Source organism: Acomys minous (assembly GCF_964271855.1).
Source record: "Acomys minous genome assembly, chromosome: 14".
Taxonomy (NCBI): Eukaryota; Metazoa; Chordata; class Mammalia; order Rodentia; family Muridae; genus Acomys; species Acomys minous.
Window position 1 is genome coordinate 60,065,624 of NC_140496.1, and position 19,858 is coordinate 60,085,481.

The window sequence follows — 19,858 nt, forward strand, 5'->3', positions numbered from 1 at the left end:
CATCTTGTGGAATGGGCCTTAAATGGGAATCAGAGTGTTTTGTTACTCCCACAGCATTTGAGGAAGGGCCCTTGAGGAAGTCATGTAGCCTAGACCAAGTTACAGGTTAAACTTCTTTTCTCCTTAAAAGGTCATGTTTAGCAAGCACCTGGAATTCCTCTTTATGCAAATAAGGCATTCCCAGCACCTTAGCCCAGGCCAAGGATGTACACTCACTCCCCAAAAGCTTAAATAGCATTTTCCCCCTCAATTAAATGAGCTACTCAATGAAGCCTGCCTCCTGAGAGTCTGCTCTCGGCACACTCACCCACGGCTGCAGGTCTCCCACACCTCCAGCCAGTCCTGCCTTACTCACCCTCTCAGGCCACAGGTCATGACCACAGGCAATCATGCCAATAAGAGAGGAGGAGCAGACAGGGAACAAGTCATCATTGTCGATCACAAGGTTTGGAGGCAGGTTGGTGGTTACCTTTCTCCTCTGGTAATATGCAGAAAACCTTTAATTACAGGTGAAGGCTCTAGTTAGGAGCTGTGTCAACTTTTCCATATTCAATAAGGTATGTAAGTGCCATCATTAGCAATAGGCCTGCTCCCAGTGACATATTTCTAGCAAGGCTTTACCGCCTTAAAAAAACAAAACAAAACAAAACAAAACAAAGAAACACATAACCTTCCCAAACAGGGCCACTAACCAGGAACCAAGTGTTCAATACACAAGCCTATAGAAACATTTCTAATTCAAATAACCATAGGAAAGCTGGAGAGATGACTTGGCCATTAAAGGCTAGGCTCAAATAACCACAGGGGAAATCGAGAAAAAGTTGGAGGGAGAAAGTGTGGGAATGTGATAAAAGTACACCATATGAATATATGAAATTCTCTATAAATAATTTTTTAAATGAAAAAAGGGGGTATTGGAGTCTTCAACCAGGTAATATGACGACTGCTGATATTGAGAGTACTTCCAAGATGGAAAAGAGGTTTCTGAAGATAGAAAGGTACATAAAATGAATTTGGAACTAAGGGACACATAAACACCAATCCTCCTCTCAAGTCTTGCCTTGAATAGTGAATCAGATTTGTTAAAACTCACTACAGGTCCATGTTTCTCAGAGGCATTCACAACATTTGAGAAGGAGACAGACAAATGAGAAAATAGAAAAATACCATGTTTATTTCATATGTAGAATCTAGGTTTAAATATATATTACATGAAAGTAGAAGAGAGTATTTGGGAGAAAGAAGGATAAAAACAACAAGAAATGACAACAGGTAGATAAATATTGGCAAACTACAATTATATACATACATATGTAAAATGTCACAGTCAAGCTATTTTGTATGCTAACTAAAAAATTAATGTATTTTAAATTTTAGAGATAACATTTGTTAACAGTTGTTTTGTACCAAGCATCCTTCAAAATGTATACTAAAATCCAGGTGTTGTGATGAATAACACCAACATTTAGAAAGCTGAGAGACAGAACCTCTACAAATTTGAGGCCAGCCTGGTTTACAAAGCAAGACCTTATAGACAACCCCCATTAAAGTATATAATGTTTCATCTTCTCTAGTAATTATACTATCATTCCATTCAGTTTATTTGGAATTGATAGGCAGAGTTATGGGCAGCTAAACAAATCACATGCTATAAATACATTCTTGTCACCTGTAACTTGAAATAAATAGTTCCACTAATTAAGCACAATCCAGTAAAGTGTATTGGGTTTTAGTGAGTAATTGATAGATAAAAATATCAGATACCATTATGACAGAGAGCATTTTAATGTAATAGTTATTAACTTAGCAAAGAGTGGGAGAATTCAGCAATGTAAACACTTTTGGTGAAAAGAAACTCTATTTATTTAGGCTGCATATCATTTAAATACTATTGATTTTATAAAAAGTCACTAGGGACAGCGATTCTTTTTCTTTTTTCAAAACATAGCTCAAACAGAGGCTTCTTTCAATTATATAAAAAGCTGTATGAAGCACATATTATTTTTAAATTAAAAAGTAATTGAAAATTGATAGAACAGACAACTTGCTGTATGGATTTTACTAATTTGTTAGAAGTTTTATGAAACATGATTGTTTATAAAATATATTTTTTCAAAGAATATATTTTCAACTTCTATTTATAAAATTATTAACTACATGGTAATATTTCTGTATTTATGCAAGTTATGCATATGCCCATATAGGTTAAAGGTAATGTTTTACAACTATCTCCTAGCTTTAATTGCTTTTATAGTCTTCAAAATTCATATCTGTTGAAATTAAATGACCTGTTTTATTTCTTTTGGAAACTCTGATTTCATAACTGAAATGTTGTTAAGCCTTACCTTTCTCCTTTGCCATTTTCTGTTTGTAACCCACAGCTCACCTGCCACTGATGTTCTTAATATACTACTAATTTGAATTCAGGTTTCCTGAATTATGAATAATATATTTCTAACCTTTGTATCAACCAAAGCAACATGCTTTTTGACATCATTAAACTATATTTATATGAAGTAGAAGACATTTTATTACCAGCTAGAGTGATGAAGTTATGGATATTTGTCTTAGGACAGGCATTAGGCCTAATCCAAAAGAATCTAAGAAATTTTCAACTTTTATTGAACTATTCGGATGACTACAATAGCCTTATCCTGCCTGTTACTCTTTGTGATCTTCCTAAAACAAGTTCTTTACTCAACTGAGAAGATGGTAGGATTAAAGACCTTATACTCCATAATGTTTGAAAATTTAAATTTCAAAAGATGGTATCTTAGACAAGAAAGTCTGATTCATCTTGCTTAAATGCTGTTCCATTTTCCAAACCAAGACTGCAACACCACAGTTGACACCAGTCATACGTAACAAATGAAGATTGGGTCTCCAAACTATTCTTCATCTTACTCTATTCTTTACATTGCTTTGTTCCTATGTTGGTTTTCTTGCTCCTGTTCAACTGAAGCCCCTGTTTATGTCCAAAAGTCAATCTCTTAAGTGGTCTGAATGAGTTATATAAAATTTTCATCCACCTTTTTGTAGCCTTTGGACTACAGAATGACTACTGTTAAATTACTTAATTATAAGTGATTTGTTTATTTATACATAAAGCATTTCTACCTGGCTATAAGTAATTGAGATCAGAGATAATATTATTTCAGACAACCTTCAATCCAATTATTTCTTTTCTGCCTTCAGATATGGCCACCCAGGAGGGTTTGATTAAAGGGAATACTTCCTTCTTGAATTACTTTGTTCCTAGGTTTCCATCATTTCTTACTCTCTTTAGGATTTTCCCTCATTTACCAGCCCTTCTTTCTTAGATAACTCCTTCTTTCAGATGTTCTTGCTTCAAGCTCCAGTAGTAACTTCTTCCTATTCTATAATTCCATATTTATTATCTGCAAAAAATATGCTTCCAGTCTAAGACTTGTTCTTTTAAGATTTGTTTTTGTTTCACTCTCTCTCTCTCTGTGTGTGTCTGTCTCTGTCTGTCTCTCTCTCTCTCTCTCGCACGCATGCCTGAGTGTGCGTGTGTTATATATCATGTATTCAAGAGCCCGCAGAGATCAGAAGAGGACAGCAGAAGCCCTCGAACTAGAGTCACAGGAAATTTTAAGCCTCTAGATGTTGATGCCAAGAACAAAACTAGGGTCTTCTAGAAGCGCATCAGACACTGCTGACCTCTGAGCCATCTTGCAAACCCTAGCCCAAGACCTTAAATGGCACCTATATGCAAATAATTACTAAACACCGACCCTTCTGGAATACCTAAGGTTTGTCTAACATCTCCACATGGACAGCTATGATGCTTCTGACCTTATACATGACCGATAGTACCTCAACTCCAGTTTTCTCAGGCTGGAGATGTAACTCAGTGGTAGCCTATCTATTAGCATGTGTGAAGTCCTTGGTTCTTTGACTGTTTTAGTTATTTTCTACTGCTATGATAAAACACCAAAGCCAAGGCAACCTATAGAAGGAAGTTTTTATTTGGGATTACAGTTCCAGGGAGATAAGAATACAACATGGACTAAGAGGAGACTTGATACCCTATGAGCATATACAGGGGGAGGAGGTCCCCGTCAGTCACAGTCATAAGGGAGGAGAGTAAGGGGAAAATGGGAGAGAGGGAGGAATGGGAGGATACAAGGGAGGGGATAACCATTGAGATGTATTATGAATAAATTAATAAAATAAAATTTAAAAAAAATACAACATGGCCAGGAAGTAGAAGGCATGATGGCTAGGCAGCAAACTGACAGCTTATATCTTAAAGAGAAAGTCAACTGGAAATACTGTAAGCCTTTAAACTTTCAAAAACTGTCTCCAAAAACAATTTCTTCCAATAAAGCCACATCTTTTAAGCCTCCCCAACTGGGAACCAAGCATTCAAATGCTCCATAGCATGGGGGATATTCCTCATTCAAACCATCATAATCCCCAATACAGGGGAAGCAACCGAACCTTACATTCTACTCTCATTCTTACCTCTAGCAAGTCCTTTTTCAGAGTCTGTGACTCTTCTGAAGTCTGTAGCCTATAAGCAGTGTTAAGATACTCTTATTTGCTTCAAAGCTGATATAATAGCCACTAAAATTAGTAATCTATAAAAGCAATAAATTCTAGGCGAGCAAAATGACCCAGTGAGGAAAAGCACTTGCCACCAAGCCTGACAACCTAAGTTCAATCTTTGTGTCCCAAATAGTAGAAGAACCAACTTCCATACATGTGTAGTGGCACACATACACATACAGACACTAAATAAATGTAATAAAATTACAAGAAAAAACAGTAGCTCCTATAAATATAAGGCTACTCTAGGCTTCAATAACCCAACAAGGCTCTTTTAAGGCTGACATCAGACACTGTCACCAAAGCCACATCAGGGACGCAATATTAGTATCAGCCACTGTACTTATCAAAATACTTGGATTTCCTAATAGTCTCCTAAATTAATTTATCCCTTCACAATGGAATCACTTTTCTAGCTGCCTTGTAAAAGTCACAGCATGGGACAGAACATGAAGATACTACAAGAGAGACATAGAAGAACATGTATACACTAAGCTCAATTCATCCTAACCCCTTAATCAAATGAAGTCAATCCTTCAATAGTAGCTCAAGACAAAAGGAGTTTCCAACAAGCCAAAAATAGAAGCTTCTTCCTAAGATACTCTTTAATATGATCTTAATTTCTAAAAGGTCATGAAATAGTAATAGTATAGTTCTTATAACAAATAGTATAGTTCTTAATCAAATTTAAAATTGTCTTTTTTTTAATATTTCCACCCAGCCCTTCTTCACTGCAACTATCCTTTATCTTCTCTATGATCCCATTATCTTCTATCTCTAGACAACTCTCCTCCCCCACAGCTTTTTAATTTCTACTGTAGTTTAGGAGGGCTCTGTAGCAGGCCAACACTATCCCCTACTGTTCATACCTTTTACTAATTGCTGTTCTCCCTACACACACACTCTCTCTGTCCCTCTCTGTATGCCTCTGTCTCTGTCTCATCTCTTTGTCTGTTTCTGTCTCTTCTTTCTTTTTCTTCTTTTTCTTCCCTTCTCTTTTCTCACACCTACCCTACTACAGTTACAGTTTCCAGAAATCAAGAGGAAAATCTAGTTTATGATTTATGGATACATTTCTTTACCTTCTCTTTGTAATCTACCACTAACCAAAACTCCCATATATCCACCTCACTTTATTTTTCCTGAATTATTCTCACCCTTATGTTTGACCCTCTCCTCTACTTCACATCTGAATGAAAGGGAAAAAGTAAATAAAGAAGGGCATGGCTGCTTCTAGGTATGGTAAAGGTTTATTGTACATAAAAGGGAAAGCATAGCCAGAGGCATCTGGAACATGATCCTGAGGTGGGCCATGTGAGGAAAGGGGGTAAGAGAGAGGAGAGAGCCAGGAGAGAAAAAGGTAGACAAAAAGGGAAAGGACCAGTAACAAAAATGGCTGGGTTATATAGGGAAGGGTAGCCGAGGAAGGGTACCCTAGCCCTGGGGCTGGATAAATTTAGGGAAGGTGGTAGGGTATGCCATCCAGAAAGACCCTGTAACAGGCAGAGACCCAGGGATGCTGGCTGGCAGCCAGGTCTGCTTTGATATGTTAAATAGGGACATCAGTTAGCCATTTGTCCCAGGTTTGAGACCCAATAACATCTACCAATCTAATATTTATCACTGGTCTCACATGATTGCTTACCTCTCCTTTGCATTCATGCTAAAGTGTGTGTGTGTGTGTGTGTGTGTGTGTGTACACACACACACACGTCAGGGTCCCTCTATTATCCTGACTAGTTAGTATTTAAGTGTCTCTTTTATAGTCACCTGCTATTCTATTATCAGAGTGGGTTAACTACTACATAGCTGTTGCTCCAGAGCCTACAGGGGCAGACTGAAGACAGAACCTGGAGACAGACTACCAGGCAAAAAACACACCAAAACTTGACTAAAACCTATTCCCTCCTAAAAAGTGCAAGCACATACACTGAAAGAAGGCCAACTTGAACTTAAAAACAAAAACAAACAAACAAACAAAAAACACGTAACAAGTTATCTAACCATAGATAGGCAGATCCAAGTACAAAAACACAAGTTACACACATACACACAAAACCAAGTTAACTTGTCTCCTCCAAAAATTACCAACTCTATCCTAATCAAAATACTTGATAAAATATCACATGCATAGGTTTTTTTAAAGTAATTATAAATATAGCAACAACCCAAAGAGGACTTCGGTATTTTCTAAAAGCACATAAACAACTGAATAAAGGGCTGGAGTGATGGCTCAGTAGTTAAGAGAACTGTTCCTGTAGAGGACATAGGTTTAATTCCCAGAACCCACATGGTAGTTCCAGAGGATATATGACACCAGGAATGCATGAGGTGCACATATATGTGTATACAGGCAAAATATACATATACATGAAGAGAAAAATGACTGAACCAATAAGAAGTCAGCTAAAACATGAAAATATAATTTAATAAAGAGAAATACAGATGAAAACCCAAACTAAAAAAATCCATTTTTGATGATAGAAATGAATAGGTTAAATAAAAACTTGAGTGTAAAGCACCACTCACAGAATAGATCATGTACAAGATAGAATATATGGCTATAAAAACAAAAAAAGTAATAGGATCATTTAATCAAGGTCAATGATAACTTCTTTTAATATATCAATAGAATATGCAAGAAATCTGGGACTCGATGAAAGAACAATATCTACATATCATAGGCATACAGGAAGGAAAAGAATTTCATGCAAAAAGCATAGAAAATGTAGTAAAATTATAGAAGAAAATGTCCCAAATCTAGAGAAAGAGAAACTCATACAGATACAAGATATATATACATACAGACCCCAGAGAGGACCAGAGTGAAGTTCTCCACACCACATTACAGTCAAAACATTAAATAAATAAACATAGAAAGCTTCAAAACAAATGTGCAACTTGGACTTCATGTGGGTCCCCTAACAACTAGAGCAGGGGCTGTCTCAGATCCTGTTGCCTGCCTTTGGATCCTTTCTCCTAACTGGGCTGCTGTGTCTAGTCTCAATAAGAGATGTGCCTAGTCCCACTGCATCTTGATATGCCAAAGAGGGTTCACATATATTTGAGGCCTCTCCTTCTATAAGAAAGAAGGGGAAATGGGGGAATGGAAAGGAGAAGGAAGGACTGGAAGGAGAGGAGGAAGGGGAAGCTGTGATCTGGATGTAAAGTAAACAAATTAATGAATGAATGAAAAGAGAGAGAGAAAGCTTCAGAAGAAGGGTTAAGTGACACAGGAAGGCAGACCTGTTAGAATGACTGCTGACTTCTATCTAAAACATTAAAGCAAAAAGGGAGTGGACTGGTTTTTTTTCAAATTCTGAAAGGCCACAATTGCCTACCCAGTGTAATATAACAAGCAAAACTATCTGTCATACTGCTGGTAAAAGAAAAACTTTCCAAGATAAAAGCAAGCTAAAAAAATTCATGACCATGGTGGGGGAGGAGGTTCCCTTCTGTCAGAGGTCTAGGAGAGGGGAATAAGGTACAAGAGGGAGGGAAGGTGGGAAAGGGAAGTGAGGGGCTAACAGTGTGTAATCTGAGTAAATTATATTTTTAAAAAAAGAAATTTATGACCAACAACCCAATCCTCTACAAAGATACTACAAGGAAGAAATACTTCAGTCTAAAGAGAGACATAAGCACATCCAAGGTACTATAGAAGGAAAACTAAATAAATAATGCTGTGACATTCACTAAGCACAAAAACCCTAAGTTTTAAACACTACAAAATGGGCAAAATGACAGGAAGCAAATTTAACCTTTGAATAATAATTCTGAGTACTAATAGTCTCGTTGACCCATCAAAATACACAGAATAGCATTTCAGAATAGGGGGAAAAACTTACTTTTGTTGCCAAAGATAAATACTATCTTAGAGTGAATGAACAGAAAAAGTATTCTAAACAAATGGAACCAGAAAACAAACAGGAATTTCTATTCTAATATCCGGCAAAATAAACTTCAAACCAATTCTTGTCAGATGAGATAAAGAAGGTTATTTCATATTGATCAAGAAGATGAATTCATCAAGAGAAAATTACAATTCACCAAACCAAAAAACATCCAATTTTATAAAGCAAATACTACTAGATTTAAAATCACAGATTAACTCCAACACATAATAGTGGATGACTTCAAAACAATTTGATAGATCAATTGTACAAAAAAAAAAGAAAAAGAAAAAGAAAAAGAAAGAAAAAAGAAGAAGAAAAAAAAAACCCAGACCCACTGGAATTAAATAACATCCTAGACAAAATGGACCTAACAGACATCTATCTATAGAACATTTCACCAAAATACCAAAATACCAAAAAGTACACTGTTTATTTTTAACAAAATCTCAATCATTCAATCTTACCAAAATTCAGAACAGTACACATTCTCAATACCCTGTATATCCTGTCTAAATAGAGCATATATTAGACCACAAAGCAAGTCTATTTAAAAAAAAAAACAAACAGGTAAATTGAGATTACATCCTGTATTCTATTTGACCACAAGGAGATAAAGTTAGAAATCAACAACAAAAGAAACTACAGAGCCAATGGTGGTGGTGCACGCTGCTGGCAGGATTTGCTGAAGGAGGTGGAGGCAAAAGGATCATGAGTTTGAGGCCAGCCTGGGAAACACATTCCTGGGCGTGGTGGTGCATGCCTGTAATCCCAGCACTCTGTGAGGCAGAGGCAGGCAGATATCTATAAATTAGAGACTAGCCTGGTCTACAAAGACAGCCAAGGCTACACAGAGAAACTCTGTCTTGGAAAAAAAAAAAAAGAAACTACAGAAAACACACAAACTCATGAAGAGTAAATACTAGACTATTGCCTGATAAATGGGTCATTGCAGAAATTAAGAAAAACTTAAAAGTTCCTAGAATTGATAATGAAAGAACACATATTCAAATTTATAGGATATACTGAAGACAGTCCTAAGAAGGTGGTTTATTGCTCTGTGGTAGTTTAATGAGAAAGGCCCCCATAAGCTCATGTACTTAAATGTTTCGCCCACAGATGCTAAGAAGATGTGACTTTGCTGGAGGAGGTATGTCAACGGGGGTGAACTTTAAGATTTCAAAAGCAGGGATTCCAAGCTGGTGTCAGCAAACACCACACTGTATCTGATCTACAGGAAGGTGACTAGGGACCTGACTGGGAGCCACAGACCGCAAGACCTGGAGAACACTAGGAGAGAGGGGTCCACAGAGTACAGACCACAGGCAGGTCTGGCCTTGGGTCATCCAACAGCCCACAGAGTCTGGACTGGAACCCGCCTGTGAACTGCAGATGTGCTCTATAGCAGGACCTCAGTATATGGGACTGAACTCTGGGCAGTGAAGCACCAGAGCTCCTGGCCTGGGGAAATCTCAGGAAAAGGGGTGGATCTGTCCTCAGACTCCCGCCACAGGCCCTGCTCCAGCCCACAAAAAGCCCCAGGTGCCACACAGAGGCCCAGGCAGCTGTGGACACGCTTTCCAGCCACAGCTGCATGGTCTAAACAGGACCAAGCAGAAACCTAGCGATCTGCCCCAGCAGACTGGTCCTAGACAATTGGGCAGAATTGACCCAGCGTAGCCAGGCTCCACAGCCCAGCAGGGCCTCCCACAATCACAGGAGAGGCTGTGCAGGCCTGAAGGGTCAAGACAGAAAACTAAACAGCCACCCCAACCCAGCAGGAGTTCCCAAGCAATCAGACAGGACTGAGCCACCACAGCGGTGCAGTCTTAATGGGACTGGGCAGGAACCTAGCTACCAACCCCAGTGGACTGTCCCTGCACAACTGGGCAGAACTGACCCAACCTAACCAGGCTCCACAGCCCAGCAGGGCCTCTCATGCTCTCGGGAAAGACTGGGCAGGCCTGAGGGGATAGGGCAGAAATCTACCCAACCAACAACAATCAAGACAATAGCTGCTCTCTCCCTGGCAGGCAGAAACTAGGCCCCACTACCTGGAGGGATCAGACCGTACCCTTAAAAAACTACAAGAAGCCAGCAGGGGTTCAGGCACTCTAGAGTGATCTGAGCCTAGAACCCAAAGCCCCAAGGCCCAAGGGCAGGGTATTCAAAGTCCAGCCAAAGTCAGGACAATTGGCTCTACTTATACTACCTCGAACTGATCCTGGGTCTGCAGAGCACCAGCACCTACCTCTGCTGACCCAGTGTGAAGCCCAGGGTGTGGAGCAGTCTCCTGGAGCTGAAACCAGGAAGAGTTCCCTGATCCCCACAGGCAAGGGCTCTCAAGCTATAATCGCTCACCAACAATCCTCTCTCAACGACCAGTGAAGGACACCAGAAGCTAAATCCTAACATCAGAGACAGCAAGATGGCTAAAGGCCAGCATAAACAAAAACACACAAACAACAAAAAACCAAAACAATATGGCATCTCCAGATCCCAGCTAGCTCAAAGAAAGCAACCCTGAGAACTCAAAAACAATTGAAATACAAGAAAATGACCTCACATCTTTAGTAACGAAGACAATAATGGAGGAAATGAATAAAATCCATAAACAAATGCAGGAAGATGCAGCCAAACAGGTGGAAGACATAAAAGTGGCCTATAGAGAGGCACTGGAAGAAATTCAGGAAAATACAGTCAGATGAAGGAAATCAATAAAACAGTTCAAGGTCTGAAGATGAAAACGGAAACAATGATAAAGGCACAGACAGAAGAAAAATGGGGACGAGAGAACTTAGACAAGAAAACAAGCAATGCAGAGGTGAGCTTCTCTAACAGAATTCAAGAGATGGAGGAATGGATCTCGGAACTAGAAGATACAATCATAGAACTTGAAGCAACCATCAAAGAAAATGCTAACTCTGAAAAATTCCTGACACAAACATCCAAGAAATAAGGACACCATGAAAAGACGAAACCTGAGGATAATAGGCATTGAGGAAAGAGAAGACACCCAACTCCAAGGTCTAGAAAATATTTTCAACAAAATTATAGAAGAAAATTTCCCCAATTTAAAGGAGATGCATATAAGCATACACGAGGCCTACAGAACACCAAATAGAATAGCCAGAAAAAAAAATCTTACCGCCACATAATAATCAAAATACAAAATAGACGGAACAAAGAAAAAATATTAAAAAGTGGCAAGGGGAAAAGCCAAGTAACATATAATGGCAAACCTATCAGAATTACACATGACTTCTCAGCAGAGACCATAAAAGACAGAAGGGCCTGAACAGAGGTCCTGCAAACCCTAAGAGACTACAGATGCCAGGCCAGACTACTATACCCAGTGAAACTATCAACAACCATTGATGGAAAAAAGAAAATATCCTATGACAAAAGCCAATTCAAACAGTATCTATCCACAAATCTGGCTTTACACCTTCAGCAAAGTGGCTGGATACAAAATTAACTCAAAAAAAAATAGAAGCCCTTCTTTATACAAAAGACAAACAAGCTGAGAAATTAGGGAAACAACACCCTTCACAATAGCCACAAAACACAAAGTATCTTGGTGTAACTCTAACCAAGCAAGTCAAAGACTTACGTGAAAAAACTTCAAGTCTCTGAAGAAAGAAATTGAACAAGATATCAGAAAATAGATTCTCACATGCTCATGGATTAGTAGAATTAATACAGTAAATGGCCATCTTATCAAAAGCAATCTACAGATTCAATGCAATTCCCATCGAATTATCAACACAATTCTTTATAGACCTTGAAAGAACAATTCTCAACTTCATATGGTAAAACAAAAAAACTCAGAATAGCTAAAACAAGCCTGTACAATAAAAGATCTTCTGGAAGTATCTCTATCACTGACCCCAAGCTTTACTATAGAGCAACGGTAAAATAAACTGCGAGATACTGGCATAGAAACAGACTGGTGGATCAACATAATCAAATCGAAGACCCAGAAATAAACCCCCACACCTATGGACACTTGATTTTTGATAAAGAATCCAGAACCATACAATGGAAAAAAGGTAGCATTTCAACAAATGGTGCTGGTCTAACTGGATGTCTACATGTAGAAAATGCAAACATATCCCTATTTATCACCCTGCACAAAACTCAAGTACAAGTGAATCAAATACCTCAATATAAAACCAGACACACTATAACTCTTAGAAGAAAAAGGGAGGAAGAGCCTTGAACTCATTGGCACAGAAGACAAATTCCTGAACAGTACACTTAACAGCTCAGGCTCTAATACCAATTAATAAATGGGACCTCTTGAAACTGAAAAACATCTGTAAAGCAAAGGATACTGTCAACAGAATAAAACAATAGCCTATAGCCTGGCAAAAGATCTTCACCAGCCCTACATCTGACAAAGGGCTAATACATACACACACACACACACACACACACACACACACACACACACACACACACACACAAATGATAGATACATATTAAACACCACCAAACCAAATATTCCAATTTAGAAATGGGATACAGAGCTAAAGAGAGAATTCTCAACAGAGAACTATCAAATGGCTGAGAAGCATTTAAATGCTCAATGTCTTTAGTCATTAAGTAAATGCAAATCAAAACGACTCTGAGATTCCATCTTACACCTATCAGAATGGCTAAGATTAAAAAACTCAAGTGACAGCACATGCTGGTGTTTTCTCAGAAAATTGGGAATAGCTCTACCTCAAATCCCAGCTACACCACTCCGGGGCATATACCTAAAAGATGGGCCACCATATAACAAGGACATTTGCTCAACTATGTTCATAGCAGCATTATTCATAATAGCCAGAAACTGCAAACAACCTAGATGTCCTTCAAAGAATGTATAAAGAAACTGTGGTACATCTACGTAATAGTACACTATTCTGCTATTAAAAAACAAGGACATCATGCAATTTGCAGGCAAATGGATAGTTCTGGAAAAGATCATCCCAAGTGAGGTAACCTATACCCAGAAAGACACACATGGTATATACTCAGTTATAAGCAGATATTAGCCATATAATAAAGAATAACCATACTACAATCCACAGAGCTAAAGAAGCTAAGTAACAAGGAGGACCCTAGGGAGGATGCTTAATTCTCATTCAGAAAGGCAAATAGAATAGACGCTGGAAGCAGTTAAAGAGAGGGAACAAAATGGGAGCCTACCACAGATGTCCTCTGAAAGACTCCACTCAGCCAGGGATTGAAGCAGATGTTGAGAATCACAGCCAAATGTTGGTCAGAGTGCGAGAATTTTATGAAAGAGTGAGGGGAATAGGAATACTCATAGGGGACAGGAACTCCATTAGAATACTAAGAGAACCAACAAATCTAGGCCTGGGGAGGGGGAGGTGCCTATGGAGACTGATGCACCAAGGACCATGCATGGAGAAGACTTATGCCCCCTGCTCAGATGTAGCTAATAGGCAGCTCAATCTCCATGTAGGTCCCCTTGTAAGGGAAGCAGGGACTGTCTCTGCTTTGGACTCTCTTGCCTACTCTTCAATCACTTCTCCTTGCCAGGCCACAGAGGAAGAGGATGGAGGAAGTCCTGATAAGACTTGATAGGATGGGAGGGTCAGTTGGTAGGGGAGGAGGGCTCCCCCTTTCTGAGTACTAGTGGAGGGGGATAGGAGAAAAGAGGAAGGAGGTGGGACCAGAAAGAGATGATATTTGGGGCTATGATTGGGAGGAAAAGTGAATAATTTTTTAAAATCAATTTTAATTAAAAACAAAAAGAAAACCCAGAGTTCTTTAAAAAAAAAAAAAAATCAGAGAGAACACAGATGTTGACAAACATCTGCAACTCCAGTTCTAGGGAATCTGATACCCTCTTCTGGCCTCCTTGAGTAGTGTACACATAAAACACCCATAAACATTTTTAAAATGCAATAATGTTTAATTAGAGAGGTGTCAAATAACTTGGTGATGAACCTTAAGGCATCAGAAAAACAGACACAAACAAAAAAGCAATAAAGAGAAATAATGGAGATTAGGAGATAAAGTAATGACATAGAATTTTAAAAAAAGAATCAATACAACAAACAAAAATAATCAATGAAACAAAGAGCTGGTCCTTTGAAGATAGAATTGAGCCACTCACCCCGTGGGCCCTACTATAATGAGCAAGTATGTGGTAGAGAGATGGAGAGAAAAAGAAAGTGGATAGTTAGTGCACTGAAGAGAAGGAGAACTGGAAACTAGGGTGATTCTCTGTCCATGCTGCCTCCAAGGGCCACATCTGAGTCCATGGCCCTTCAGCAGCAGGGGTCTGTGTCAATGCCCATGGCCCATGTTACCCCCAAAGTCCATGCAGATGTTCCTTCGCTGGCTTCAGCACACTGGAGAACAGGCCCATACCTCACCTAGGCAGTATGGTAAAAGTGGCTCTGGTAAGAGAGCTGGGGGGCTGACCAACTCAGCTACCAGCCACACCCAGATCCAGGGCTTTGAGTTGGCCCATCCCAACATCTACCCATCTATGAATTGCTGGAGTGTATAATGGGGCTGGTCCTGCAGAACCAAACCTGCAGGATCTCCATGACACAGGACAACAACAGGATATCCAAGGATTCAGTATTGACAGTGTAGCAGAAGCAAGAGAGGCCTTGAACCAGACCAATGGCTCATTGCAGTGAACATTTTGAAGTAAAGCGGTTTGGGTAAAGGAGTATAATGTGTCACACAACTATAGCTTCCATGGCGAGATTTTTTTAAATTGTTTTTTGAGGGGGGAAGTTGCAAGGGCTGAGGGTAAATATGGAAGGACAGGGAGATAAGTGATATTGGGGTGCATTATGTGATATTCACAGAACCAATAAAAGATTATATGTATGATAAAATTGTAAACTGTTAGCCAAATTAAGCAAAAGAGATACACATTAATAAAATTAGAGATAAAAAAAGATGTTACAACAAAGATTCAGAAAATCATGAGGGCATCCTTTAAATTTTTATATTCCACTAAATTGGAAAAATCTAAAAGAAATGAATCAATTTGTAGATGCATATGGCCTACCAAACTTAACTCCAAAATGAAATAAATTAAACATCTATAGTAAATGAGGTTATAACAGTAATTATAAATCTAACAACAAAAGCCCAAGGCCTGATGGAGTCAGCACAGACTTCTACCAAACCTTCAAAGAACTAACACCAACACAACTCAAAGTATTCTGTAAAATAGAAGTGAAAACTTATTTACAAAGCTATTATCCTGGGATCAGATAAAGACCCAACAACAACAGAGAGAAAAGTATACCATAATCTCCCTGATGAACACAGACACAAAAATTATCAATCAAATACTTGCAAACCACATTCAAGAAGAAATCCAAAAAAATCATTCTACAGTCAAGTTGGCTTCATTCTAGGGATGCAGAGATGGTCCAGGATACTTAAATCAATAAGCACAATCCATTCAAGAACAGAAAATACATTATCATTTCAGTTGATGCCAAAAATGCCTTTGACAAAAAAACTAACATTTATCCATTATTAAATACCCTGGAAAGTCTAGGAAATGAAGGTATATACCTCAGCATAATAAAGGCTACCTGTAACAAACAATAATCATGTTAAAAGGAGAAAAACTAAAAACATTTCCACAAAGATCTGCAACAAGAGTGTCTTTTGTTTAACTACCATTTTTACTACTACTACTCAGTACAGTACTTAGCTAGAACAGTAAGACAGTAAGAACAGTAAGCTAGAACAGAAATAAAAGGAGTACAAATAGCAAAGAGAAAGTATCCCTACTTGTAGATTACATGATTCCATATAAGAGACCCCAAAGATTATCCCTAGGAAATGCCTAGAGCTCTGGGAGTTAAGAGTCCTCTAAAGGAACAGTACTGATTGAATAAATACACATTAAAATGTTATTAAACTGGCTTATAGGATGTAATCCAACAACAATGGAAATGCAGAGAATTTGGTAGTTAATTCAATCCATAAGGATGATGTCTTTAGTTTAAGTTGAAATCCTAAAGAAGTTGGGAGCAACAGAATAAATGAAACTTCCAGTGAGAGTGAGGGCATGTCTTTCCATGTCTACGCCAGATTTAGGGTGAGCTTCCTATTTCAAGTAACCTGATTTAAAAAAAAGAAAAGAAAACCACAAGAGTGCTCAGCATCTTGGGTCTCAGTTAATCACAGATATAGTCAATATGACAACCAAGTTTAGCCATCACAAACACTTAGGGATTAGGGAAAATAATGGGAGAAAGGGCAGAAACACTGTAAGGGCCAGCAGAAACATTATTAAGAGCCACAGAACCAGGATGCCTACATGTGATGTCATGTCTTCTAGACATGACAAGGAACTCACGCCAATAGAATTTCAACAATATGGTTACCCAAACAAGGTCAACATGATTCCAGTTGACATTACAATGTAGATGGAGAAGATATCACAGGGTTCCACACCTAAATGCAGAGCTACAGGCAATCAGTGGCTGCTGAGAGGAAGAATCAGTCTTCTCCAGATATACACCACTGATACATTATCCAATCCAAAGTGGTCAGCCCTAAACACATGTATATATGAACAACATTAAAATGTGTGTGTGTGTAAACAGTAATAATTAAAGAAGAGGTTATGAATTTAAGAGGGAGGAAAGGAGACATGGGATGAGTTGGAGGGGGAAGAGAGGAGCAGCAATAATGTTGACACTCATAAAATGCTCCAAACAATAAAAACTTTAAATTAAAAACTTTGAAGTATCATATTTTAAAGACTTATTTTTAAATAGGTTAGAAACCCTATCATAGCTAAATTATCTAAGTATATACCGAGTTACAAAAGTTGAAGGAACATAACTAATATAAAATTACAGAACTTCTGACTTTTTCTCTTTTCTGGCCTTTCCTTCAAAAATCCCTCCCATAAGAGGACTGTGTATTCCATTATACCATAATTACCTGCACACAGCTCCAAAACTATTTTATGTTCATTTTTTAAAAGTCCATTTATTTTTCTCTTTTAAGCCCTTCATACCTATTCTTTTCTCAATCTTCAACATTTTCACCCTCATACTCTCTTAATAAATGATTTTAACTCCTCTATCATTGCCTCAGTTTGGTTTGTATTGCTTTGATAAAGACCATGACCAAAAGCAACTTTGGAAGGAGAACTATTTCACCTTACAGCTTATAGTCCATTATGAAGAGAAATACAGGGGTAGGAATCTGGAGGTAAGAAGTGAAGCAGGGACCATGGAAAAATGCTGCTTAGTGGCTTGCTCTCTATTGCTTGCTCAGCTTCCTTTGTTTTTTTGTTTGTTGGTTTGGTTTTTCAAGACAGGGTTTGTTGTGATTAGTTTATCAGTATTCCTAATTATGTTTATTATCAGGCCTATAATTATTATTATGGATGTATTTTCTAACCGGCTAGCAATCAGTAAAGACACAAATACTTGTTACATTTTAAAATGGCCTTAGTTAATCTGGGACAGAACAGATTAATCCCCTAAACTACATCCCATATTGGGGCGCATATCCCATAGTCTGTCGTCCCAATCTCACGCCATCTGTTTCTAATAATTGTCTATCGAGTTACCTCTCATCCATAATCCCAAATACTTGCTAATTATCATCATCTGAACGAAATCTCCATCCTGCCTAACCCATGGCACCAGCCTTCTCCTTCCTCTCTTCCCTCCAGTCCCTTCTTTTTCCCAAGATTCCCCTGCCCCCTAAAGCCCGGGAACCTTGGCCACACCTATTCTACTTGCCCTGCCTAGGTGTGATGGCTTTTTACAGGTCAAACAGGAATAAGCTTTTAGGTAAGGTACAAACAATCTTCATCAAAGTATATTAGACCAACCTCCAAGAGTTTCTCTGTGTAGCCTTGGCCCCCCTGGGCTTGCTTTGTAGACCAAGCTAGCCTTGAACTCATCAAGATTCACCTGGCTCTGTTTCCTCCAGTGCTGGGGTTAAAAGCTGAGTGCAACCAGTCCTCCTCTCCCCCCTGCTGGCTTCGACTTGCCTTCTTACACCACCTGAGACCACATGCCAAGTGGTAGCACTGAGCCCTCTGTGAGCTGGGCCCTCCCAAATCAATCATTAATCAAGAAAATGCTCTATAGACTTGCCTACAAGGAATCTGATGGTGACACTTTCTCAAATGAAGTTCCTTTTTCCAGAAGCCTCCAGCTTGTGACAGGTTGATGGGGGAGAAAACACACACACACACACACACAACAACAACTAACCAGGACAACCATTAAGGAAACTTAAGGCGTAAAATCAAAATTTATACCATCTTCCATTCATTTATCATCACTTTGTGGTATATATTACTTCAACTTATCTGTTACTATTATTAAAATGTCTATCCTTCGTAATGGCTTACACTTTATTTACCCAATGAATTCTATCCTTCATGCCTATTGTAAAGCATTCTATAAAATAGTTTGCCTCTGCTAACCTATTTTCCCTCTCCAGTAACTACCTCATTTATCTTCTTCATTCAAAGTAGGAATTCTTGAGCTTTTTACACTTAACAGCAAAAGTTACCTCCATTTCTTCTCCCTCATTCTCTCCTTAAATTTCTCCAATCACCAAAACTACTAAAAAATTACCAATGATCACCCAGCAATTTAATTTTATCTCTGAGAAACATTATTTAATAAAACTTTTCCAACCTCTCAAATTTTTAATAATTAGCTATTTAGACACCTCACAAAAATCAATGAGAAATATTTATTTGTATCCAAAATATTTTAATAGAAAAGAATAAATTATAAGTCTCAACAAAGCATTTCTAATAGACAAAAGCTCAAGTTAAAAAACTTCAAAGCTTTAAGCTGGGTACAGTGGTGCATGCCTGTAATCCCAGCACTCAGGGAGGCAGAGGCAGCATCTCTCTGAGTTCAAGGCCAGCCTGGTCTACAAGGTGAGTGCAGGATAGCCAAGGCTATACAGAAAAACACTGTCTTGAAAAACTAAAAAAATCAAGACAAAAAAAAAAATCTTTAAACTTTACTATCCATTGCAAGTAAAAGCAACAAAATGTAGTTACCTGAATATAATTTAAATTTTTCAGGTAACATATAGTTATGTTATATTAAGGCCAAAAATATAGTAACATATACGCAAATTATTTATGAAAGTAATTTTAAAATCTGAACTCCGGGTAAAGTTTGGCTCTCTAAAAAAATTATAAAAAGCTAACTACATAATGTTATTAGTTTCTATAACCAACACTGATTTTCTGAAATTAAACAAATAACTTTTCTGCTTCCTTTAGTCTTCTTTTCCTATCAATTTTAGCAATTGCCGCCCAGCGGTCCTCTCTCATATTTTTCAGACTTCCAATCTTCATAAAAGATGCAGGAGTTGATAGAGATGAAGGTTTC

At 38.3% G+C, this 19,858-nt stretch overlaps 1 protein-coding gene across 2 annotated transcripts in view; it reads right to left on the reverse strand.

Moving 5' to 3' along the window:
• Window positions 1-19,291: 19,291 nt before the first annotated feature.
• The window catches only part of SYCP1 (synaptonemal complex protein 1), an 85,030-nt gene continuing 84,463 nt past the window's right edge, over window positions 19,292-19,858 (reverse strand). For both annotated transcript variants that reach the window (XM_084757944.1, XM_084757943.1), the window contains one exon: window positions 19,292-19,857. In XM_084757944.1, the coding sequence (XP_084614070.1) occupies window positions 19,720-19,857 (138 nt within the window). In that variant the 3' untranslated portion in view covers window positions 19,292-19,719. The remainder of the gene's footprint in view (window position 19,858) is intronic.